This window comes from Canis aureus, chromosome 19 (genome assembly GCF_053574225.1).
Source record: "Canis aureus isolate CA01 chromosome 19, VMU_Caureus_v.1.0, whole genome shotgun sequence".
In the NCBI taxonomy this organism is placed as follows: Eukaryota; Metazoa; Chordata; class Mammalia; order Carnivora; family Canidae; genus Canis; species Canis aureus.
In genome coordinates, this window is record NC_135629.1 from 51,386,056 (window position 1) to 51,411,759 (window position 25,704).

At 50.3% G+C, this 25,704-nt stretch overlaps 1 protein-coding gene across 7 annotated transcripts in view; it reads right to left on the minus strand.

The window, feature by feature from the left end:
* The window catches only part of SMARCA4 (SWI/SNF related BAF chromatin remodeling complex subunit ATPase 4), a 93,180-nt gene that overhangs the window by 12,812 nt on the left and 54,664 nt on the right, over positions 1-25,704 (minus strand). For 3 of the 7 annotated variants that reach the window (XM_077859922.1, XM_077859916.1, XM_077859917.1), the window contains exons 18-30: positions 25,547-25,657; positions 23,684-23,926; positions 21,553-21,666; positions 20,748-20,855; positions 19,641-19,727; positions 18,601-18,647; positions 17,378-17,544; positions 14,743-14,906; positions 11,998-12,225; positions 11,648-11,746; positions 11,313-11,390; positions 10,395-10,613; positions 6,029-6,291 (exon numbers count right to left, since the gene is read on the minus strand). In XM_077859922.1, coding sequence (XP_077716048.1) covers positions 6,029-6,291; positions 10,395-10,613; positions 11,313-11,390; positions 11,648-11,746; positions 11,998-12,225; positions 14,743-14,906; positions 17,378-17,544; positions 18,601-18,647; positions 19,641-19,727; positions 20,748-20,855; positions 21,553-21,666; positions 23,684-23,926; positions 25,547-25,657 — 1,928 coding nt within the window. The remainder of the gene's footprint in view (positions 1-6,028; positions 6,292-10,394; positions 10,614-11,312; positions 11,391-11,647; positions 11,747-11,997; positions 12,226-14,742; positions 14,907-17,377; positions 17,545-18,600; positions 18,648-19,640; positions 19,728-20,747; positions 20,856-21,552; positions 21,667-23,683; positions 23,927-25,546; positions 25,658-25,704) is intronic. The other 4 variants (XM_077859921.1, XM_077859920.1, XM_077859918.1 and 1 more) reach the window with 3 other exon arrangements.

Sequence of the window (25,704 nt, forward strand, 5' to 3'; positions counted from 1 at the left end):
TGGGGAATGCTTTAGCCAGACAAACTTTCCTGGGGCTTGCTACATTGCCTGTTTTTGTCACAAATCAACGTACAAACCTTTCAACTCCCAAGAGTCATCAGCTCTCTGATTCTCAATAGGGAAACACAGGGCCCCTGTAAAGGTAAGGGGAAAGTGCTAACAAGTTTTAGGTAGTGGCTGCCAGGCCCAGGCTGAGGCTGCCATCACAGATGTGGCCAGGGCCCTTCATCATCTACAACGCTAAGTTTAGGGCTGGTTTCTAGGCGGCATGCCTGGCCCATGATCTCTCATTTGGGGGTCTCTATAATTCCATTTGGGGGATTCTACTTCTATGCTGAGGACCCAGAAACCGAGGCAGGGAGATGGATGGTAAACCCAGATCTCTGTGATACTCAAGCCTTCAGCTCTTTTAAAGCTGCTGCCTCGGGCAGCCTGGGTGGTTCAGTGGTTTAGCACCGTCTTCAGTCCAGGGCATGATCCTAGGGACCTGGGATCGAGTCCCACGTCAGGTTCCCTGTGTGGAGCCTGCTTCTCCCTCTGCCTGTGTCTCTGGCTCTCTCTCTCTGTCTCTCTCATGAATAAATAAATAAAATCTTTAAAAAAATAAAATAAAGTTGCTGCCTACGGGCAGGGGAAAAAGGGTAAGGGAACCCTGAGGGTCTGCTCAGTGGGGCTCAGCCAAGGGAGGCTTAGCCTGGGCAGTCTGTACACACCCATCTTTCTAAGCAATCGAGAGTAACTTGCGAGGATCTCCTAAGAACAGAAACATTCTCTTGTGTCAGTATGATCAAGTTCAGAAAACCTGGCGCTGACCCTCTACTGCCCAGCATGTGGTCTTCACAAGAACCGTGATTCTGCCCTATAGCTAGTAATGGTCGAGCTCAAAAGCCCAGTGGGGAGCACAGGTGCTATGAAGGGTCCTCTGAAGCCTGCCTGCTTAAATGGCTCCTCCAACCAAGGACGGTTCTGTAAAATCTTCCCCAAAGCACAAGGTATATGCTCCAGAGCACTCACCTACTGACTAGCATCTGCAGACACTGCCTTGGCTACCTGCTGCCGGTTCCCTATGGAGGATTAAGGGATGAAGACACCAGCTGGCAGCAAACACAGCCCCTTGACAAGGTCCCAACCTGCCCGGGAATCTGTGCCTAATGTATTTGCATGTTTAGATTTTAAAGAAAAAATCCCTACCTCCAACATTCTTTCTTAATTCTGGTTCCAATTCTGGCTGGTAACCAAAGGGTTCCTTGATGCAGTCTGAGATTCCAAGCACCAGGGAGAAGGAGCCCTGTGAGGTCCTGCATGTGGGCTCAGCCCATGACAACCTACTGCCTCAGCTGGCTTTCTCTGCACACAGGATGCCCATACCCTCGGCCTCAGGGTATGGCATATGTCTCTGCATATGTTGCCCCCTTTGCCCATGACACTCTTTTCTTCCCTGCCCCTGGAAGGGCCCTGCTTATCCTCAGGCTCTGCTTATGTGGCACACTTCTTCATGCCGCACTAGATAGTAGGGGCCCCCGGGCATGGCAGTCCTGAATCTGTACAGGTAGGAAGGGAACAAAAGCTTTCAGATCAGGATGGTACCTGTATGTGGACTTGGATGGAAGTACAAAGATAATATCAAATGTGACTGCACTGAGATATTTAAATACAGCTGGGGGAGATCTTGAAATATGTAATCAAAAGCAACACCTGGAGCGATGCCCACTGACAGAAGGGTGGCCCCGCTCACACAGCAGCTACTACTCTCGAGTCACTGCATGGAGACACAAGCCCGGCTCCTATGAGCACTGGGCACTGAAACAGCAGCACCAGGTCCTCTTGCTCAGCAAGGCAGACTTGGGACATATCGAATCCAAATGCTGACAACATCCTGTGATCATCTGCTGGCGTCCAGGGACAACTGAGCTGTACGATTTGTTCTCTTTTCGGGCTCCATGTTTAACTCAAATATAGAATTCAACTAATTAAAATGTTCTGGAAAGTTAAAAAAATTAAAAAAATATATAAATGCCTCATTTTCTCTTCTGGAAATGAGCTATATTGGAAGTCTGAGACAAGAAAGTGTGTGATATAGGCTACTTCCAAATTCAGTTTGGAACTACTTTGGTTCTCTTTGGTGTGGTATAGTGTCTGGTCCCTCAGAACCTTCCAGGTACCTCTTGAGTGTGCCATTAGAATTTAACCTGATCCAAAGAGAGGCCTGACCTTTGCACTGGGCTCCTGGGAGATGCTCTCTTAGCCTTGGCAATGCCTTGCCTTCTGGGCTGCCTTTGTATTAGCTGGGGCCCTCTACCCCAGAGAGTCTAAGACCGTGATTTAAGACAGGAGTGATGGGTCATGTGGCATCTGCTCAATCCACAGAGGAGCTAGAAACTGAGGCCAGCCATGTCAGTGGTCAGCTGTGTCTCTGTGAATAGTTCCAATAAAAACTCTAGACCTCCAGCCTTCCTTGGTTGGCAGTGCTCCATGGGTCTTATCTCCTAATGCAGTCAGGAAAGTCAGTGCTGCTGGCGATGCCCTGGGGAGAGGACAGCTGGAAGCTCCACATACAGAACTCCCCTGGACGCTGCGCCCTGATGCCAGGCCTTGTCCTTTCACTGTAACAAACCATAATTATGAGTTTAACAGCTTTCAGAGTCCTTGAGCAAGCCTAAGAGTGGTCTGGGATCCCTGAACTGTGTAGTTGGTATCAAGAGTGAGGGTAGTCTCACTTCTCACCCAGTCTCACAACAGGGTGAACCGTGTGATTGTTTTCCCTGTGGTTTTGAATTTAATATGTTAAAGAATGTCAAAAATATCCATTAAATAAGTTGGCCTTTCACCTATATGTCATCTTTGAAAGGATTTGCTATGAGGTAACTTTTCAAGCAGGAAAACATTAATTCCCAAGTCTATGTGCCCTGATTGATCTTTTCCTAGGGGCCACTGGCAAAGTAGCAAGCAGATGGACCCACTTCAATTGCAAACCAAGGGTTTCTCAATATCAGCATGTGAGAGGCTTCCTTTAATGACCTTTTATACTGTTCCATTTGTAACTTCTTTACATTTCCTTCTACTGTAATGGAGAACTCCCATATCTGTGATGCCACCCATTCCAGGAAGACTCGGGGTAAATGTAAACCCTCTAATGAGGTGTCCAGCCACACTGGTTTCATGCCAGCTGGGAGTGCAGCTCTGTGGCTTCAGAGTTGGGGCTTCATCAAACAGGATCTCAGCCTCCTGCAGGAGAACAGTCTCAACAAGGGGTCATGGAGCCCTGAGAGCCAGTTTTAGTTTCAGGCATGACTTACTACCCCATCTTGCACATGCTCGAAGAATAGCTGTTCACAGCAGCTAGGGCAGTCATTTCCTCTTTTCTCCCGTGATACAGGCTAAGGCTGATGCTCAGGGGACTTTTGCAGAAAGTCACAAGATGACTAAAAAATAGACATTTTTTTTTAAGTTTGAAAATATCTAAGACCTTATCGACAAGTTGAGGATGCTGTTTCCAAGTGTCTTATTTCCTGACTTTTTTAATACAGAAGTGTAACATACTATAGGAAAGTATGCTTATCAAATGTTTATCCTGATGAACGTTTTCATGTCTCGAGGTAACCACTGCTCCTCACCGATCACCATGGATTAGCTTTCCAACTTCCTGTAACTTTAGGAAACATCCAGTAGGTACTTGTTAGTGTCTGGCTTTTTTCTGCCAAGAAAATGACTGTAAGATTCTCCTGGGGAATGGCGGAATGCCTGTGCTGGTGGTGGTTAGAATTCTGCTCTTTGATTAGGCCACCACTGATATGTTTTCCTATGGATGGACACTGGGCTGTTTCATTTGGGACAGTCATGATCAAGGCTGCTATGTATGTGCTTATATGTGTCTTTTGGTGGACACAGGTGCTCAGCAATCTCTGGTTTACGACTAGGATTAGAGTCTCTGGGTCAGAAAGTTTAGTGTCAAAGAATGGTCTGCTCCCATAAGTAGCATGTGAAGTCCAACCACTCCATGTCAACACTTAAAGGAGTTTTAGGCATTCTGGTGGGTGTATGGAGGCGTCTCTGGTTTTACTGTTACCTTTTTAATTTTTTTTTAAGATTTTACTTTACTTATTTGAGAGAGAGCACGCACAAGCAGGGGGAACAGCAGGCAGAGGGAGAGGGAGAGGCAGGCTCCCCGCTGAACAAGGAGCACGATGTGGGGCTCAATTCCAGCACCCTGGGATCATGACCCCAGCTGAAAGCAGATGCTTAACTGTCTAAGCCACCCAGGTGCCTCTATTGTGCATTACCTTGATGTTATGATGTCGATGCAGTGATCCTGAGCACCTTTTCACATGCTGATTGGTTACTGGGGTATCTCCTTCCAGGAGAGGTCTGTCCATGGCTTTTGCCCATTTAAAAATTTCAGTTGGTACGAGTAATCACTGGCTTCGTGAGGGTATCCTTGGATGAACAGATGTTCTTAATTTTAATGAAGTCTACTTTATGAGTCTCTTATGATTAGTGGTGCTTGTGTCCTATTCAGGAAGTCTACACCTACACTGAGGTCATGAAGATTTTCATCAATGCCTTCTTCTAGAACTTTGTTTTACCTTTCACATTTACATCTCCATTTCAAATAAACACATGTATAAGGTGTTGGGTAGGGATAAGGTTCATCTCCATTTGGATATCCAAAAGATCAGCATGACTCTTTCAAAAGTGCATCCTTGTTCCCTGCCTTCAAGGGTCTTCTTCATTTTGATAATTTTAAACCTCCCTCACAAGAACATTGGGGAAAAAACACTGGGATGAATCATTTTTCATTGGATTTTTACACATTTATATTTCAAATAATTGTTGACTCTTCCATTTTTTTCCTTTGTGGAATTTGCCTCAAAGCTGAAGTTTGCAGATCAGCTCAGTATTTTTTCCTCCGATTCAGATGTCACATTTTTAGGGTAAGGTCTTTCTCACTTACTCACCTGTTTCTCTTTTAATAATAAAAGATTCTTTTTTAAAGGGCAATTTGTATCCTTTATTGGGTACTACAATCATCACCAAGCAAAATTTCATACTTGCTAAGAGCCTCTCCACTGAGAGAGGCACCGAGGGCTTATACCATGACACTTTTCCCTCCTATAGAAGACAATTTACCCTGACTTTGCTTAGTGGCTAACTGCCACGTGTTACTCTACAATTAGGCTCGACAACCCTCCTATGACTGGGACAGCTGCATCGGCCTGTATGCACCAGGATGGTACATACACTGGGGAGCAGAACGCACTGAGCCTTGAGCAACATGCAGTCCTCACACCTGTAACCAGCTCCTGCTGCTCCACACGACCTACCCCGAACTGGCAGGACGTACACACACTCCCTTGGAAGGCTTGGGAGAACTTTTCTTATTTAAATGGTACTTGTGACCCACAAACAGATATGCTGCAGTTTCCTATTTGGTATCTGTCAGGGCAGGGACCCCAGATCCTGGACCGGAGCCTGTTTTGTTTTCTCAACATGTGGCCCAACAGTGATGGCCCAGGGTAAGAACCGGGCTTGCATGTCATTTAGGTGTGGGGAGAAGGTGGGAACTCGAGAGAAGGAAACGCTACTTGGTCTTGGCTCCTGCCACATGGGCCCTCTCACCACAGTCCACCAGCTGTGTGATTGGTGCCCATCCCAGCACGGGTCCCTCCCATTCCACCTTGCCCGTCACTGGCCTCCTGAGGCCTCTCCACCAGCTCCAGCCTCTGTTGGAGCACTTGTCCCCAGACCTCCATTCCTCAAGGCTACCCTTCAAATGTCACCAACCCTGAAAACATTCCCCCATGGCTCCATCTCCCTATAATGCTTTCTCTTTCCTCTCATCACGGCTAATGCTCTGTACTTCCCTCTTGCAGAATGTGAGTTCCACAAAGGCAGGCACGACGATACAAAGACAGGTCACTAATGTCTGTGGAGTGAATACCCCAATAAGTGGCTCACAGGCACAACGTAAGGCCAGATGAGGCACCTCTGAGGACACCCTAGTGCCTACCCACTGTGCTCCTTGGCTTACCTGTCCTTGTACTTGATCACAGCATCCACGATCTTCTTCATCTTCTTGGTGAGGTTGGGAGGGTTTGGGGAGAGCTTCTCGGCAGGTGGCCGGCCACGCTTCTTCTGCTTCTTGCTCTCGTCGTCCTTGTCACGGCTGCGGGTGCTGGTGGTTGGGGTGGAGGAGCCGGCGTCACTGTCCCGCTTGCGCTTCCGAGACGATTTCTTCTGCCGGACCTCCTCTTCGATCTCCTCCAGCGTGCCCTCCTCGATGGCCTTCAGGGTCAATAGTGGTAAAATAGGACAGCCAGCACCGAGGTTGACAAGCAAAGGCCGTGGCGCAAACCTGCAGGGCCCAGCTGGGCAGGACACAGTGGGGCCCCAGGCAGGCTCCATGACAGGCTAGCTCTGCCTCCCCAGGGTGTTCCCTGCCTAGGCCTGTTCTTAAAAAATCAACAGTTGGATTTCTTTACCAATTATAGAGGCATATCCCACTGAAGGGAACCCAAAGACTTGACCCTGGAATCCCTCCACCTGGAGGTGACACTCTAAATACTTCTGCTCTAGATTCTCTGCATTTTACTTAAAAACTGATAAAATGCACATAACACAAAAGTGACCACTTCACTATTTTTAAGTGTGCACTTTGAAGGCATTAGGTATGTTCACACTGTGCGGAGCCATCACCACCATCTATTGCCAGGACTCTCCCGGCCCTTCCCACATATGTGTGCAGGACCGAGAGCACTACAGTCATGTCCACATGCCATATCAGGACTCAGGTTTTTGCTTACTATGTCCTGGATGTACTTCCTGCCGCTTTTCTGCAACATAATTTTTAATGTCTGTTTAGTATTTCATGGCACAACACACCCTCATTTAACCTTCCCGTGTTCTTGGGCATTTTGGCTGTTTCCATTTGGGGGAGGGGTGCTAGTCTAAGTAATGCTATGACGGACAGCCATATTATTTGTACAGAAATTCCTTGAAGTGGAACTGTTGAGAAGGACCTGAATGTGAACAAAACTAATTTTTGAACAATACCAATTTATTAATTCCCAGTAATAATGACTAATTTGCACATTTTTACCCCCATAAGTAAAGAGAATGAAAAGCCATGTTTCCAGGGGAGCTTGTAATCAGAAAAGGGAGTGGGGGTGGGACTCAAAGGGATGTTCTGGTCATCCACCTCACATTTAACAGCTGTGACTGTGAGCAGGGCACAGGGCCAGGCACTGAGGACACAGCGTGGAAAAAAACCCTCATGGAGGGGACACAGTAAGCAGACAAGTATCTTACAAACATGATGACAAGTGTGTTGACTGCCAGGAACGAGAGTGAGTGGTGTACTGATGGTGGAGCAGATGTGCCCTGGCTGGGGGTCAGGGTAGCATCTCAGAAGAGGTGGCACTTAGGCTGAGATCTGAAGAGTGGGGGTGTGTAAGGCGTCCAGGCCAAAGGAACAGCATGAAGAGCGTATGGCAGGCAGTAGGGACTCTAAGGTCGGCCTGGGGGATGGTGTGCATTGCGAGCCCAGGGCAGATATAGTGGGTTGAAGAGCGTCCCCCAAAGTTCACATTCACCTGGAGCTTCAGAACATAATCTTATTTCAAAAGAGAATCTTTACAGATGTAACTACTTAAAAAGCAAAAATGAAGGTATCCTATGTCAGGGCAGGCTCTGACTCCAATAAGAACGACCCCATGAGAGATAGGAAAAGATACAAAGACGCATGGGGGACAGGCCATGTAAGATGGAGGCAGACTGGGGTGATGGGTGATGTAGCCACAGGCCAAGGAATGCCTGGGCCTCCAGTAAGCTGGAAGAGGCAAGAAAGGATCCTCCCCTAGAATCTTCAGAGGGAAAAGGGTCTTTTTTGCTGATACCCTGACTTCAAGACTCCAAACCTTCAGAACTCTGAGAGAATAAATTGCTACGGTTTTAAGTCACCCAGTTTGCAGTCCTTGTTATAGCTACCCTAGGAAAGCAACGATAGGTTCTCTGGTCCCAAGTCTCAGGCAGCTAGATCAGCCTAGCAGGGCAAGAGCCAGCGCCATTCTAAAGAGATTTTGGTACATGTGGCACCAGAGTGGCTGCCAGAAAAGTGGGCCCAGCTACATGGCGCCACCACTAAGAAAAGAGAATGGCTCTTTTGGGTAAATGTATTTTTTAAAAATTAATGCAAATTCTTACTGAGCATGACATACAAAAAGGCATGTGCTCTGTGGGGAAAAAATAGTCTTTTTGACAATGGGGCCGGAAAAATTGGACATCTGCTTGTGAAAGAATGAAGTTGGACCCTAACCTCACATCCTAAAGAAAAACTACTCAGATCATGCATGGGCTTAAATGTAAAAGCTAAAACTCTTGAACAAAGCAAAACAAAACACAGGGGTAAATCTTTGTACTCTTACATTTCTCAGTGGTTTCTCTGATATATCAGAAAAACAGGTATGCTGGAGTTCGTCAAAATTTAAAATGTGCTTCAAAGAGCCTCATCAAAAAGGTAAAACAATAACCCACAAAATAGGAGGAAAAAAAATCTATGAATCACACATCCAATAAAGAAGATACACAAATGACCAACAAACACATCAGGGGATGCCCAACACCATTAGCCACTGAAAAAATGCAATTAAAAATCACAATAAGGTTACTGCTGCATGCCCATTACAACGGCTATAATCAAAAGGACAGGTGACAAACCGGAGAAATTGCAACAGTCACACACTGCTGGTAGGAATGTAAAATAGCGTGGCTGCTTTGGAAAACAGACTGGCAGTTCCTCAATAGATTAAGCAAAAAAATTTACCATTTGATTCAGCAATTCTATTTCTAGGTATTTATGCAACAGAGATCACAACATACATCCTCACAAAATCTTGTCTACCGATGTTCATAGCAGTATTATTCATAGCAGCCCAGAGATGGAAAATAGGCCAACTGTCTACCAATGAACAAAGACAGCACTGTGTGGTCTGTACAAGAGAATGTTACTCAGCCTGGAGAAGGGAGGGTACTTGCTCCCACGCAGATGAACCTTGAAGATACTTTGCCTATTTCAAAGTAGAAGCCAGACTCCAAAGGTAGGATACATCCCTCTATTTATATGAAATGTCCAGAACCAGAGCTAGGGGGAATAAAGGGACAGGAAGAGAGCTAAAGAGGACAAGGCTTCTTTCTGAGGTGACAAGAATGTTCTAAAGCTAATTTGTGGTGATCACTGCACAACTCTGAAAACACTAAAAACTACTGAACTGTACAACCTGAATTCATAATAAGTGGTATATAATGTGTATAAAGTGGTATATAAAGTACATTAAAAAAAAAGAAACATGTACACAAAATGTTATTAGCATACAGGCAACTGTTTTTAAAAGGTATCTGTGTCTCAAAACTGCAGAGCCATGGGAGCTGCACATATCTGTGCTTGGGCATATATTCATCTCTAGGGGTTTTCTTGTCCCTGGAGCTCAGGGCTGATGGGTGAGGAGCAGGAGAACCACCTGCCTCCCACCCGAAGGTCACATGGCCCCGTTTGGCACAGCTCACCAGGTGAGCTCACTAGTCTGGGCTGTTCTGAGGTTCCAGGATAGGGCCAGAGCTACCTGACCTCATGGACTGTGGGAGCACTGGGGCCACAGGTGAATCAAGAGGAAACTCAGGAAACATGACCAGAGGCCTAGGCAAGTAACATCATCCATTCTGGACTGTGCCAATCAGCCAGGCACAGCTGAATGCCACCACCTGCCCTCTGGGAAGGGTTGCTTCATGGGCCATTTTTATGAAACTATAGGGCTGGATTCCCAGTCATTACCTCTGCAGTCAAAGCCCTAACCCTGACATGTCACCACAATCCCAGTGCTGCCGGCCTGTGGGCCTACCAGACATCCACAGCCCTGACTCAGTCACCTACACCTGTTGCTGTCAGGGACCCAAGTGCCATCTGCTAAAAACCCTGCGTGTGTCACCTGGGAGCAGCTGCAACTGTGAGCCTCGGTGGAGTCTGCTCCCTCCTCCTCCCAGAGATGGCTGAGGGGTCCAGCCCTGTGGTTGACATGCCCAAAGTGGGGTTGCCTGACCCCCGCTGGCTCTCCCAACCACATGACAAGGCAATTCGCTCTGATGACTCATCACTGAGTTTCCTAATGACAAGCACTTGGAAGGCTGGTTACACCCAGTGGTGAGTTCTGAGCTCCCCAGGGGACTACGTGCACACTCCCTCCCATGCCAGGTCAGGAGGAATGGAGCAACCTGACCCCACATCAGGTGTTGCTACTGAGAATGGCTAAAGGGAATCTGCTCAGGTTTTGGATGAGCCCCACGGCATAGTAGCTGAACCTCTGCTCTCCTGCCCCTGCCCCTGGCCGGCCCTCTCCAGCATGTACCTTGAGCCACTGCTTCTCAGTCAGCGAGTCGCTGTAGTCCACCTCCTTGCGATGGCGGGAGCCACGGCCAAACATTTTCTCTTCTTCTTCCTCACAGGTCAGCCGCTCCACCTCAGCATCGTCCTTGATGATCCATGAAGGAAGCTCATCCTCCTCCATCAGGCGTGGCTTCCGCTTGGGATTTCGGGCCTCCTCGCGCCTGCGGTCTAGGTCCATGCGCTGGGAGGTGTAGGGCAGGGGACAGAGGGAGAGAGGCGTGAGCACAGGCAGAGCTGGGGGCACACAAGGGGCGTGTGGTGAGGGGAGGCTTTGTTACCTTGGGCACTAATGCTGCAAGGCAGCTAAACAGTAGCTCTGAGGTTTCTGGCTCTGACAGAAAGCAGACCCATGCTAGGGTTCTGCTTCAGGGGCAGAAAAAATGAGAAGGTCACAGAAGAGGGGCCAAGGGCCCGTACTCTGACTCCATGCTGACTTGTGCTTTCTACCCAGAGCTAAGGAGCATCTGTGACTGATGGCTGGCCTGGGACAGCGTTAACTCCCTCTGAAAGGGAGCCTCAAGGACAAGAGACTCAAGAGGACAGGCATTCAGCAGGACTGAGGATCACAGGTGTGTGTGTGGGGAGGTGTGTGTGTGTGTGTGTGTGTGTGAGTGTGTGTGTCCCATCACTGCTGCAACACTCTTAGGGGGCCATGGAAGAAAGATCGGTCTGTTAGGAGGGAGGAAGGGGGACCACCCCAAGAGATGCCCCAGCTCCATTACCCGCTGGGGACACCATTGTCACGGAGTTTTGTTCTATTTGACTGAGCTGTTTTGTTCTACTTGATGTCAATGGGGGTGGGCATGGGAAGCCTTCAGAGCGCCCCATGAGGTGTGTGGGGTGGAACACCGCTTCTGTCCCCTCTGCCCACGGTACTCACCATGAACAGGTCAAATTCCTCCTCGTGCCGGGCAATCATCTGGTTCACCGTCTCATCGTCAGGCACTTCGTCTTCTTCCTAGAAGGTTTCACACGTTTAGTTCGAGTGTGGAGAGGCCGGGGTGGGCGGTGGCCGGGCTCGGAGGCGAGCGGCGGCAGTCCATGGGAAATGAGCTGGCGGTCCCAGTCCGGCTGCGGTGGATGGGGACCCACACGGCAGCGAGAGGCACACACGCACACGCACACGCACGCTCCGTGGGATCAGGGCCCTTGCTGGCCGTCTCAGCCGAGAAGCCGAGGATTGAATGGGCATGGAGACTGAACTACCCCTCTCACCTTTAGAGGTGGCTCCTCCAAGTCGGGGTTGACGCCCGCTGGCGGAGGGGCAGTGTGGGCGAAGCTGGCACTGCCGCTGCCCGTGCTGCAGTGTCTGCTCTGTGGATAAATAGAGGACTTCAGTCTCCAGGGCTGTCAATCCGGCGTCTTTCACCAGCAGTTTAGAAAAAAAAAACCACTTCAAAGAAAAAGCAAGTACTCATCCTCTTTCCTTTCAGCCCACACTCCCTTTACTCCAAAGGGATGCAAAAAAAATAAGAGTGCAAAAAAGGTAAAAAAACAAAAATGAAAGCCGCTCATGCGTCCACCACTCACGCCGGGGAGGGGGTTGGGGCTGGCGCTGCCCTCACCTCATCCTGCTCCTCATGCTCGAGGATGGCCTGCAGGAAGGCGCGCCTCTCGTGGCTGGAGGACTTTTGGTCAAACATGCCAGCTTGGATCACCTTCTGGTCGACGTTGAGCTTGTACTTGGCTGCGGCCAGAATCTTCTCCTCTACACTGTTGACCGTGCAGAGACGGAGCACCCGTACCTCGTTCTGCTGCCCGATGCGGTGGGCGCGGTCCTGGGCTTGCAGGTCCTAGAGGAAGAGATGCAGGTTAGTCCCAATCCAGCTTTTTGGAGATCTAAGAGGCAGTCAACTTTGCAGTGCCATCGGGAAAGGCCTTCTCATTCTCATGTGCCTGTCTCCCTCTGCATGCCCTGACCAGCAGCTTCTTGAGCTGGGAACCCAGGAACACAACCTCGAGTCCATGCCACAATGACATTACCACAAGATTATCCCTTCCCATCTTTTTTTTTTTCTTTTTAAAGATTTTTATTTATTCACGAGAGACACACACACAGAGAGACAGAGACACAGGCAGAGGGAGAATCAGGCTCCATGCAGGGAGCCCCACGTGGGATTCGATCCCGGGACCCCAGGATCACACCCTGGGCCAAAGGCAGACACTCAACCACTGAGCCATCCAGGCGTCCCTGTCCCTTCCCATCTTAACTGGGATTTTTTGGTACTCCAGGGCAAAGTGCAACTCAGAGGACAAGTCCTGGGCCGTGAGGGTCCCAAGCAGCTCATGTCACAGCTACACGGGTCCCCTCACCTACCCCAGGAGGGGCTCACGTTTGATGTGGCCATATTGCGGTTAAGAGCACCTTTAACAAAATAGGGTCGAAGCTGGGCACCACCCTGGCAATGCCGGCTTGGTTGTGGGCCCTGCTTCTTTTTTGCTATGCAGGCCAAGCCGAGGCCCTATAAGCCTCAGGACTTACTCTGTTGACATAGGCCTTTCCGGTGATCGTGAGGGGAGAGGAGCTAAGTGGCACTGGATGCTCAGCCCAGAGCGTACTGCAGAGCCAGCTCTGATCAAGTGGTAGCCACGGCTGCCAACACTATCTGTATTATTATCCCCAGCACCAAATCAGGGGGGCGTCCACAAAACCCTGCATCTGGGCCCAGGAGCAGTGTGGGCCTATGCTCAAGATTCACACAAAATCGGGTTGACAGAGGCTGTAACTCGTGGAGGGCCAGGAGTGCCTTGTGTTTAGAGCTTAGCTTCCTGGTTCGGTCAGCACGCCTCCTGACAGGGTTAGCACTGGCTAACATACCCCCGGCTCTGTAGGAAGCTTAGTGGCTTCTGAAAGCCCCCAGTGTGACAGAGGCCAGGGCTCCAGGTCCTGGCCTCTGTCTGCCTGTTGACGGAATAGCACACTGCAATCACTCTCTCAAAAAAAATGGATGGTCACAGGGTCTTGGTAAGAACTATGCCCCAGGCTGATGGTAGAAAGGAACACTAGTAACCAACCTGAGCATTTGCCCATCAGATGGACTACAACTCACACACTGTGAACTAGCGCCTCCAGGCTGTGGGGAAGAACATGCTCAGACACTGTTGGTAGGAGAAACACCCAAGGCAGCCTTCTGGAGGCCACTTTGGCAAAGGTGACTAGAATGTACAGAGGACATGCTCATGGGCCAAGAATCCCACTCTCAGGGCTGACTGGTCAGGGAGTCTTGGTACAAATACTGCAAGAGAGGGAGAAAAGGGCTCCATAAGCAGTTACGCTGAGAAACAACCCAGATGCCTGCCAAGTATGGTTTGAGTCAAGTCTCGAGGCCACCATATGCCAGGACACCTGGCAGCTGAGGAATTGGCTGTGTGGAGTCCCCTGTGCTTGTACTGAGAGGAGAAACACACCAGCTGCCAGAGGGAAGGACACATGCTAGAACGTGCTGTGTTTTCGCCAAAACCAAAACACATGTGTGTGTGTATATAGGTACATGCTGGCACATGGTCAGAAGAGCAGAACTGGTAAGGGGAAAGAAATGGACTCTATTTTATTTTGAGTAATTGATACTTGCATTAAAAGACTATTACTTTTATGAAACATTGGGAAAACTTAAAAACTCACTTAAAAACCGCTGTATTGGGATCCCTGGGTGGCGCAGCGGTTTAGCGCCTGCCTTTGGCCCAGGGCGTGATCCTGGAGACCCAGGATCAAATCCCACGTCAGGCTCCCGGTGCATGGAGCCTGCTTCTCCCTCTGCCTCTGTCTCTGCCTCTCTCTCTCTCTCACTGTGTGCCTATCATAAATAAAAAAAAAAAAAACAAAAAAAAAACAAAAAAACCCGCTGTATTTATAAAATACTATTTCTCTGCAGCTACTGGCATGGAGCCCTATATAAGGCATATGGATAAAAAACTTAAGAGCAACAGCATACAAATATGCCCCAGATGTTTTTAAAAGCACAAGTGTGTGAGAGCATGCACAGAACACAGCCTGGAACCCCTGTATCACTAAAAAAGTGACAATTACTGATGGATGATGAGATTAGGGTATTTCTACTTTATACATTTATATAAAACCAGGATTCTTTTTTAAATAGAAATGGAATATGTTTTTTTTCACAATCAAAATACAAAGTGATGTTCTGAAAAACAACGGAAAATGATACTCTCGGGGCTTCCCCACAAAGGCCTCAGAAGCTGTAGGTGCCACTGCTGCTAGCTCCAGGAGAACATCCAAGAGGCATTAGTGATGGGAGAGGGTCAGCGGGGAGCCTCAAGCCCCTCCCCACCAGGGGGCGGCCTGCCCTTACCTGGTGGGGGTTCCAATCGCTGTCAAAGATGATCACAGTGTCGGCCGACTGGAGGTTTAGCCCAAGCCCCCCAGCTCGGGTGCTGAGTAGGAAGATGAAGTACTCGGAGCCGGGCTCGTTGAAGGTTTTCAGCAGCATGCCCCGGTCCTCCGCTTTCGTAGTTCCTGCAGGTGCAGGGAGAATGCTGTTAGCAGGGGGGGCTACATGGGGAGGGGTGCAATGGCGAGGAGACACAGAGGAACACCTGCTTCGGAGAAGAGAGCGGGGACAGTGCCTGCACCTGTCCCACAGAGGCCTCCTGGGCCAACTCTACAGTCGCTCAGCCTATGTGCCTGAGCTACAATTGACGAGCAATTCAGGTTTATGGTGAGCACAAGCAAACACCATTTCTCCCACCCCAGATGAAAATGAGGCCCAACAGGCCACCATATCACCTCAGAGTAAAATGAGGCCACTGCAAGCATAAGCGGGATGGGTGCTAGAGCACAGTGCCTGGAACAGGGACCGGCCAGAGGGTTGGTGCCTGCCTCCACCAGACTGTGATGCGTTTCTCTACTCGCAGAGAGTCATCTACAGGCAAGCACACAGTCGCCTTATAACAGGTACTCTTCCCTCCAGGCAGGAACGGTTTCCCCTCTTGATGGAATCACAGACACACTCATGTGACCATCTAGGGCATGATCCTTCGCACTGAGAACACCAGCGGGGCACCTAAGCTCTTCGGGTGCTGCCAGTTCAGAGGAAGGGTGCCTCTAATCTAGATGATGAGATGAAAATTAAATGCTTCCAGCCACTTGTCTAACCATTGCAATGAATAGCCCGGAGGCCCGATGCCCACAGGAACCTGGGCTAGAGGCATGCCCCCAGCTGCCTCTTTCTGAGGAAGGGCTGAGGCTGGAGCAGTGAAGAGGCAGGCCCAAGCTGAAGGGCCCGCTGCCCTGCCTGCACCTTCACTCTCACCACTTTGACAGTGAAAGGTTCCATCTCCCAACCTACTGCTGAACCCCTACCTTTTGTCTGCACTTTGCCAGAACTGGTCGGTGACCATGTGGGTACTGTGTAGTTGTGGCTGAGCAGACAAAAGTCCTCTCCTCACTTTGGAGGACAAGGAAAGAAACAGGGCAAATGCACAGATGCTGGGGCAGGCGGGAACATGCTCTCCACCTATAGCCTCTCCTGAGGGTTGGCTTGGTGACACAGACAAGGACCAATGTTCACAAGGCATAGACCATGGGGGTGGGTGAGGCAGCTGGAAAGTCCTGGCCACCCCATTGGCAGGGGTGCAGTTTTCAGCCTCCAAGGAGTGGGAAGGAGGCACCATACGGAGGCAGGGACAAAGGGAGACACACATTGTCATTTGTGCCTGTAAAGGTTGCCCGGGACGGAACTGCAAGGCAAGGCTGACAGATGGCAAGATGAGCACAATGGGCCAGCTGTGGCTGAGGCTGGAGAAGCCAGAGCCCAGCCACCACAGGTTGTGGTCTATGAAACCACTGTTCCACAGCAACAGACAAATGAGGGTGCAGAGGGGCATCCTGCCAGGAAAATGCACCTGGCAATGAGCTTCAATAAAAGCTCTGTGAAGGATAGGAGCTAATAGAATAGAATAAGAGCTACCTGTTTAACAAGGGTCAACCCAGCAGCTCTCAAGCTCACTTTTCTCACGAGTCTGTGCACTCTTCCAGTTGGACAGAGTGGGGATTCCCTCTAGGGCCTCCCTGGCCAGTGGACATGCGTCAGACCCCAGGTCCAGCATGCTGTTACCATCTCACTAAGCACCCTCCTACCCAGAGCTCCCGTGTGCTGGGATAAAAGCAGAAGCACAGAACTTCCCATGAGAGAGTAGGGGGGTCACAGCTAAGCACCGATCCCAGGAGAACTTGCTATTTTCCTGCCTCACCAGCTCCCCTCTCTCCCTGACCCACCTCTCTTGGTGCACATGGCTCGGGCATGGAAAAGCCTGATTCCAGCTCTGGGCCTGACCAGTGTCAGCTCTACAACCACCTGACATGGAGAGAAGGGCATGTGGCTCACAGCAACCTAACGAGAGGCAGCCCCTGGACCTCTGGGGGAAAAGATGGGCTATCCTCTCTGTTGGGGACACTGAAAAAGCTTATGAGGGGGGCCTGGACAGGATGCCGAGAACAAATCCAAGATGGGGCCAGTAGAACCAAGAGCTTGAGAAAAGCCCCATCAATATCATCTAGACATCTGGATCCCGCTGTACCTGAAGCAAGAAGAACCCTTGGGGCTCAGTTTACGTTTTCCTCAGGTCCACAGGACACAGACTTCTGCCACTTCCAACCAAAAGAGGACTCCTGGGTAGCGCCCCATAACCGCTGGGCCTAGAGCTGCAGTACATACCATAAGCCTCATGTTTACGAGACCTGGGTGCCGCATCCAGGTTGGCCACCCTCCTAGGCCACAGGCTCTGATCCAGCCACGATACCTGCAGAGTCCTCCCTCCCAGCCCCTCAAGCCCATGTCACAGGAAGTGCTATGCTCACTCCTGATGCTAGCTAGCCCCAGTCTCCAGGCCTTGCCCTGCCCTGTGAAGGAGAGTCCACCAGCCAGAAGCTTGTGCAGTTGTGGATGACGAGCTCCCTCAAGAAACATCTCTCCTGGTCCTACTCACCATCGAGCCTGAGGTATTTAAAGCCGCGATACGCAAAATAATCTTCCATGATCGTCATGAGGGAGGTCATCTGACAGAACAGCAGCACTTTGTGGTTGGTGGCACGGAGTTTGGGAAGAATCCTATCGAGGAGCTCAAACTTGCCCGAGGCTCGGTACAGGTCCAGCCTGGTGAGCAGAGGAAGAACAGGGGGTTGACAACAGCACATTGCAGACAGGCAGAGGAGGAAGTGCACCTTCCATCTCTAGGCTGACCTGAATGCTTAGGCAGGCTGGCTTATGGTCACGGGCACAGAGGTAGCTTCCTAGGCAGACCCTCTGACCCCCATGAAGTATCAGCAAAACCATTTCAACCCAACTGAAAACGCTTGGGCCATTCTTGGTCATGGGTGAGCATGTGATTGTCATCCACCTCAGATACTTTTAGGAATGAGAGGAGATTCTATCAGCAACCAGGCTGGGGCAATAGGAAGTGAGGCCTCCTTTCTATTCCATGAGAGAACCTCCAGGAGCACAGGCTCACTCTGGAGAGTGCTCACACTACCCCACATAGGGTTATGGGACACTGCAGCTTCTCTCATTCGTTCTGGTCAACAACCCCTGGCTTACAGCTGTGCACACTGAGGCTGGGGAGACAGTTGACATGGCTGCTGATAGGCCAGGGCCAGGACTCGAACCCAGGTCTGTGAGCCCCCTATTATGTAATTTGGTATAAAAAATACATAGCAAGAGAACTTTTTGATCTTTTACTTGGTGCCCCTATTCTTCAAAGGTTTCCTAGCTCACAGAATTGCTGGTGGCCTTAGCTCTGTAACAAGGCAGTCTGCAATGATGAAATCTAGGTGGGGTACCCATGCCCACCACGAGGGCCTAATGATGCCTGGATTGCATCTCATATACAATGTGGGAGAAAACACCCCCAACAAGGTGGACGGTATATCATCTCTTTTAGCAGAGTTTAGCCTCAGAGTGGTTAAGAAGGCTGCCAAAGGTCAGAGCCTGGGTATGGCACAGTGAGACCTGGAAGCCAGGTCTGCCTCTCAAGATTATTGAAGTATTTCTATTCCCTTCTTTGGGTTTATCTCAATTTTCTAAAATTTCTGCCACAAATACAGTGCCTCTGAAATCGGACAAATGTCATGAGAGCAACAATGCCGGCCAAAGAAGTGAAAAAGACCTTCATGTGGACTACACGCCCACCCCCCTTCACTGGGAGCTTCTCACCCTTGCACAATGCCACCGGTAAACCCCAAGTGCTCGGAGAAGGACTCCTGCAACAGAATGAGAGAGAGGTCAGGGCAGGAAGAGGCCACCCAGCCCCACACCTCTAAGCCCTCACACTGGTGCTCAGCGATCCACAGTGGCTCTGAGGCCACAGAGATGCTACACACTGCTTTTCCATCCCACCGACGTCCCTTCCCTCAAGGTTCTCCAATGAAGAAAAGTCAGTCACAACAGAACACTGTTAACAACTGAAATGACTGCACAAGGACAGTGTGTATCCCAGATCATCCTTGGAGTGGCAGGATGGAATCCCAGGGACATCGGGGAATTTGCAAAGATCCCAAGACTTCACGCCAAGAAGTACAGACGTACGTATGCAATTCAGAAGCAAGAATCCAGACGCCAAAGGTTATCATGGCCCAAAAAAGTTCTGACCCAGAGAGTTTATGACAAGGGAGGCTGCTCCTGATGTTCCAAACCAGGACTGGCCCCCTCCTTCTCTGGGGAAAAGCTAGTGTGCCAACCAACAGAGACGGTGGGACTTCAGTCCAAAGAAGAGTCTCTTAATGCTTGCTGTGGCTATCTGAGGGCAGACTTTCATTTCTAGCATGTATATCCCTACATTGTTTGTATTCTTTACAACAAGCTCTTGTAAACATAAAATTGGTAGTAAAACAGTGTACAGGCGTTACCCGTTTAAAATATTAAAAAGTATTTCCAGGGGCACCAGGGTGGCTCAGTGGTTAAGCATCTGCCTTTGGCTCAGGTCATGATCCTGGGATCCCATGATCAAGTCCCACATCAGGCCCACCGCAGCAGCCTCTCCGCAGCAAGCCTGCTTCTCCCTTTGCTTATATCTCTGTGTCTCTCATGAATAAATAAATTAAATCTTAAAAAAGAAATAAAAAGTATTTTTTTAAAAGTCATTAGGGAGAAATACCCTAGCTCTGGCTAAGGGGCTGATGCAGAGAGAGGTCTCTGAGAGAATGGAAGGCCTGGTGGGTGCTGCTAGACCCACAGTCCCTGGTGCTGGGCCTCACCTCGATGTGTTGGAACATGTACGGGTGGTTGCAGATCTTCCTCAGCTGCATGATGGTGTTCATCAGGGTTTTGGTGCCACCTTTTCCCTGGGGAGGCAGAAGAGAAGCTCCATATTGGGTCTTGTTTCCATGGCAGGGTTGAGGGTGGGGTGGGAGGAGGACTACAGAAGGGGACACTTCCAGGGGAGGTGTGCCTTGTGGCAGAGTAATTGGGAGTAAGGGGCTGGCTCCTGTGGAGGCGCAGAGGGCTCGAAGCCAGCTCTGGAAGAGCAGAGACTGCCTGGTACTCCAGGAGGGGTTGGCAGGACTGAAGGGAAGACTGGTATATTGCCAAGGCTGAATGACAAACTTTCCCTTGGTTGTGGGCACTGTGGGAAGTCTATAGGGGGCTTCAGTTAGATGGACCATGATGATAGAAGATTTCTGGCTACAAAGAGGAGAGATATGGGTGAGGGTGGGTGCCTGCTATGGGTCGAGAAGTAAACTATGTGCAACTGTTCAGGTAACAAAGGGGCCAAAGAAAACATGGAGAGGAAGAAATGGGGAGGGGGCGGGGCAAACCTGAGGCAGGGACACAAAATCCAGGGACCTGGGGAGGGTGGGGTCTGGAACCTCAGAGAGGTCCCAGGAGGCAGCAGCCTGCCCAGCCCTCACTGCACAGCACGTCAATTTCACTTAGTAACATGGTGAAGGGGCTCAGTGGCCATGGCTGTTAAGCCAGCTCTTTCCCAGCTGGGAAGGTGGGGCTCACGAGAATATTCTAACTCTGCTGTGGTTAGTGCTGGGCTCAGCCCTACTTAAGGGTGCATCTGCAGCCGGCAGCAATTCACCACAGGACACCAGATGGTGACAGACTGGGAGGATCCTGGGGGACTCCCTGGAGATGAGCCATTACCCCTGATCCCTCAGCCTTACCGAATGAGCCTGTTCCCACCAGCTACTATTTAACTATAGCTATTTGATGCCCTCGGGAGCATCACCAGATGGGGCCTTGACCTCAACAGTAAACTCCAAGGAAGCATAAGGCTTTGCTAATGACTATACACTTGAGCCCCCCATACCTGCCTTGGACAACCAGATGGGGAAGGGGAAGGGCCCATGGCTAACCTTCTTGTCCTTCTCGGAGCCATCAGTAAGCAGCACTCCTTTGGCCTGCATGTGCCGGTAGAGCACTCGCTGTAGTGCAGACATGTCACATTTGATGACATATTCCACCTGCAGGGGACACGCATCACATTAGACGGAGCTGAGAGATCCTAATCCTAATGCCCAGCCTGGGCCCATCTCTGGTCTTTGAGCCTCTCAGAGGCAACATGTACCCTAGGATATGTGCCTGGTTTAGCGTATAAGGGGATGATGATGAGGGGTCTCCACAGGCAGGGAATAAGGGGAAACAGGTGCAGAGAGACAGAGAAATGTAGAGGGGACATCCTGGGCCAGAAAGGGCAACTTGGTTACCTTCTGCAAGGTTGTCTACGGTCTGGGAACCAAACAGCAAGTACTATATCCCAACTGGAGGGAAAGGAGGGTGTCCTGGGGGGCAACTAGGGGACTGGGACCCTGAGCAAGAAGCCAGAGCCATCCTGTGGTGTGAGCAGGATCCTGAGCAGCCTATGGCCTCTAAGCACAGCCAGATGTGGTTGCACAGGACCCCTGCCTAGGCATCTGGCCCACAGACAACAGGGGGGCTTCCCTGCTGTAATCCACACTTACATCCACATTACAGATCCAGAGTGTGTGAGTGGCCGTCCCCATGTCACATGGACACTACAATGCTAAAGCAAGACCAGGGCCACAATATAATACACTGTGGATCACTGGAGTGCCACCTGCCTGGGCCCACCTTGGGAAGGAGAACATCACCTGATGTGACACTATACCAAGGCTTCATCCACTCAAAACAATCCATTACCTTCTCAGGCAACTGGGCTTCTACTTCCTTCTTGAGCCGCCGGAGCAGGAAGGGCCGCAGCACTTTGTGGAGACGACGGATGATAAGAATAGTCTCCTCCTCGTTCAGGTCCACCTGGGACCCCCATGAGACAAGCAAAACAAGGTTACCACCAAAGGATGGAGGTGGAGATGTGGAGATGGATAGAGTCATCTAGAGTCACCTGGCCCTCAGCGCCTCCGTTTCACACTGCCTAATGGTTTACGGCATTTGGTGGGGCACCCTCTTCCTTTAGACAATTGCGGGGACCTGGGACCATCCATGCCCCACAGGCCTTGTGAAAAGAAATACTCAGGACACCTGATCGCTTCCCCAAGAGTAATACAAAGTCATGTGTCTGGAAACCTGCCAACACATCCAGAGAAGAAGTGGAGAACACCGTGTTTATAGAATTGTTGGTGTGAAATGGGTGGTCCTCATGCAGGGCTCTGTATTAGAGGAGCCCAAATCCTCTCATTTCAGCCTGGCAGGGACAGAGGGAAAGAAACACTGCTTTCCCAAGGTGTCTGCTACTCTGCTAAGAAGTTAAACTTCTACAAATTAAGAGTCAAACAGACCACACCAAACTTATCTTCTTTGGGTCCTCTGATCAGCTCTCCATAGAGCTTTATTTTTTTATTTTATTTTTTAAAGATTTATTTATTTATTCATGATAGAGAGAGAGAGAGAGAGAGAGAGAGAGAGAAAGAGAGAGGCAGAGACACAGGCAGAGGGAGAAGCAGGCTCCATGCAGGGAGCCTGATGTGGGACTTGATCCCGGGACCTCAGGATCATGCCCCAGGCCAAAGGCAGGAGCTAAACCGCTGAGCCACCCAGGGATCCCTCCATAGAGCTTTAAAACTTCTGCTAAACTTGAAAAGAAATGAAACAAGAACATTTGATGGTATGAAGATCCCGGATGTCTGAAAACCGGGGACTCCTCTTTTTGAGATTCTTGGAAAAGCCACAGTTTCTCCTTCAGAAGGGCTTTGTCTCCATTGGTGCCAAAGGTACCTCATGGATGATGGTAGTAAGGTGGCCCCAGCTGGCCTGGACCTGTCTACAGAGGACCTAACAATCAGGAACTAGCTGCCTGGACCAGATATACCAGTGGCCCCAGAGAGCCCAGCCACTGCAGGCAGTGACGTTCCTCATTAACCTCCAACCTCGTGGATGCCTGGGTGGCTCAGCAGTTGAGCATCTGCCTTTGGCCCAGGGCGTGATCCTGGAGTCCTGGGATCGAGTCCCACATCAGGCTCACTGCATGGAGCCGGTTTCTCCCTCTGCCTGTGTCTCTGCCTCTCTCTGTGTGTGTCTCTCATGAATAAATAAAAATCTTAAAACAAAACAAAACAAAAAAACCCCTTCAACCTCTGCAATTGTGCCTTCTTCAGTCACTGGGTTCCAGCCACTTAGCCTCCTTCAACAGAAATCACACCTGGCCACAATCCCTTCAATCCCCAACAGCACAAGAGGCTCACCCCCAGTGTGGGCCAACCTGGGGATTTCATCAAGCAATAAAAACCTGGCTCCTGATGGCCAATGTGCCATAGTCTGGTTTTCAGGCTGACAATGTCATCCACAGCCATATAGACATTGAGAGACACTGGTCATAGCATTCTTTAAATATATAGAATCTGATCACGTTGCTTGTTCCTTGGGCTGAAACCCTCCCTCTAAGCCTCCTGTTGCCCTTAGGGTGAAATCCGAATTCTGTAAAGGGACCATCAGGACCCTGGGGACCTCTGCTGTGCCCTGCTAGCCCCACCACTACCTCGGGGCCATATTCTTTGCTGTGCCCACCCTGTGCCTAAGGCACAGGGTCAGGAAAGCCCCAAGAGACCCCCCGCCCCCCTGCCAAGAGTTCACTCTCTTGATCTCTGCCCATCAGTCTGGGTGCAAAAGCAGCACAACTCTATGAAGACATGGCCTTCAGCTCTGGTATCCAGCATACACCTGGCCTGTGTGGTAGGCACTCAGAGGACCCCTGAGAGAAGCCAGCTGAGCCTGGCACTGTCCCCTAAGGAACAGTTCCTCTACAGAGGCCCCCCACCACCATGGCACCCTTCTTCCCTGCCCTATCGCTGGCATAGAGCCAGCCACGCACTCGTACCTTTTCTCCGGTCATGGCAAAGGGCGCATTGAACCACTGCTCAAAGGTGCTGCAGCTCTTAAAGATAGTGGGCAGCAGGAAGTTGAGGAGTGCCCAGAGCTCGGGGAGCTTGTTCTGCAGTGGGGTGCCAGTCAGCAGCAGGCGGCGTGGGGCCACATAGTGAGTGTTAAGGACCTGCGTCAGCTTGCAATGGTGGTTCTTCATTCGGTGGCCTTCATCAACGATCATGTACTTCCAACGGATCTGTGGGCCCAAGAGCAGGCAGTCAAGGGAGAAGCAGCAGCAGGGTTGCCTCCATCTCAGCTAGAATCTCCCCACCATTAGGCAAGTCTCCAGATGGAACAACATATTCAGGTGAGGAACATGAGTGTAACAAGGTCCCCTGACAAAAGGGACTAGCTCACCAGATGAAAGCCAGAAAACACAGTCTCTGTGAAGCATGGGGTGCAGACAGACACAGAGGAGAGACATCCCCATGACCTACTGTCAGGTGAAAAATGCAAACTGCAGAAAAGTACTCTGGTTTCTATCGAAATTACATATGCTAGTATGTAGCACAGAAAAATATTCCAAGTAACAACCCCCTCACTGATTAGAGAGGGTACTGGGGCTGTGGGGTGGGGGTGGGGTCTATAGGGAATGTGGCTCAGAAATGGGTACATTTTCCAACCATTTGGCTGTGCCTCTAAAAGCAGAAGTGGTATAGGTTAAGTTCGGACTGTGAACTCCAAGGGGGTGGAGCTGTGCCCAGAGCCTGCTGTTGGCTCCAGGACTGAATGACACGGGCTTCATGTCAATCCTCATGATGAGCAGGAGTCTGCAGGTGGGAACCCCAGGTCTGAATTGTGATTTAAGTCTGTAGGGCCCCATGATGAGCCTCAGAACTACTCTGTGCTTCAGCTTCCCCCTCCTGCAGGCACAGTGAAGCCTGAGTGAGACAGTGTATGTCAGGCACCTGAGTGAAAAGGGCAGAGCTGACGGGGGCAAGGCAGTCATCTTCCGTGAGGAGTCCTGGTCACTTGGCCTTGACGTTCATTAATGATGACACTGTCAGATAAGAATTTTCAGACCCTTGTTCTTGGGATGAGCCAGGCTTTCCCCTAAGTCAGATGTGTGTATCTGTACTATGAGCCTGAGGATAAGAGCCTACTTACTGGACCCCAGCTCCCTGGGCCTCTGTTCCTGTACCTGTATGCTTGGAGATGGATATGGAGCACCCCAAATCATTACAATGACCAAGCCCCGAGAGGTAACTTGTGAACACCTCCATCCCTGGGACAAAAAATGACCACTTGACCTTCTCTCTACTGGATGATTAGCGGTCAGAACAGATGCATCATCTTCAGCCTCCAAACCAGGAAAATGGCCTTCTTGCAGGCAAGGGATCATGCCTATTTTATATCTGGGTCAAGGTATACTCTCAATGATTCACTGATGGCCTGACTTCAAACTATGTCAGTTAAGAGACTCCTAGGCCTATACAAGCCCCACTAACGTGTGCCAGCTCAGTAACCCAAGGCTGAAAGAAGACAAAGGGCCTCAGAGTCCTCCGCTCTGAATGCTAAAATCATACCTCCTCTGTGGGCTGCTGTCCTGAGGGCTGTGGTGGGAGTGGCACAGCTACCAGGGCTGGAAGGGCCAAGGCCAACAGAGTCAGAGAGACATGGCTGGCCTCACCACAACCCCGCCAGACAATGAAGGTAGGGCTGGCTAGTCAGGAGGCATCATATGTGATGGAGATATTTACGCAGAAGCTCTGAGGAGCTGGTCTGGAGGACATACATGTGATAACCCTGCATCATGTGCTCTCTGATGTCACATGACCACCTGAGGTTTGGTGTGTTTTACACAAGGACACACTACCTTTGCAAGAATGTGCTTGTCCTTAATGATGTACTCATAAGTTGTCAGCAAGACGTTGAACTTGCCACTTCGGAGCTGGGGGACGAAAGCACGCCTGGCTGCTGGAGAACCCTGTGGGGGAGAGAATGCATGCACGCCTCAGCCTTCTGGGACCACGG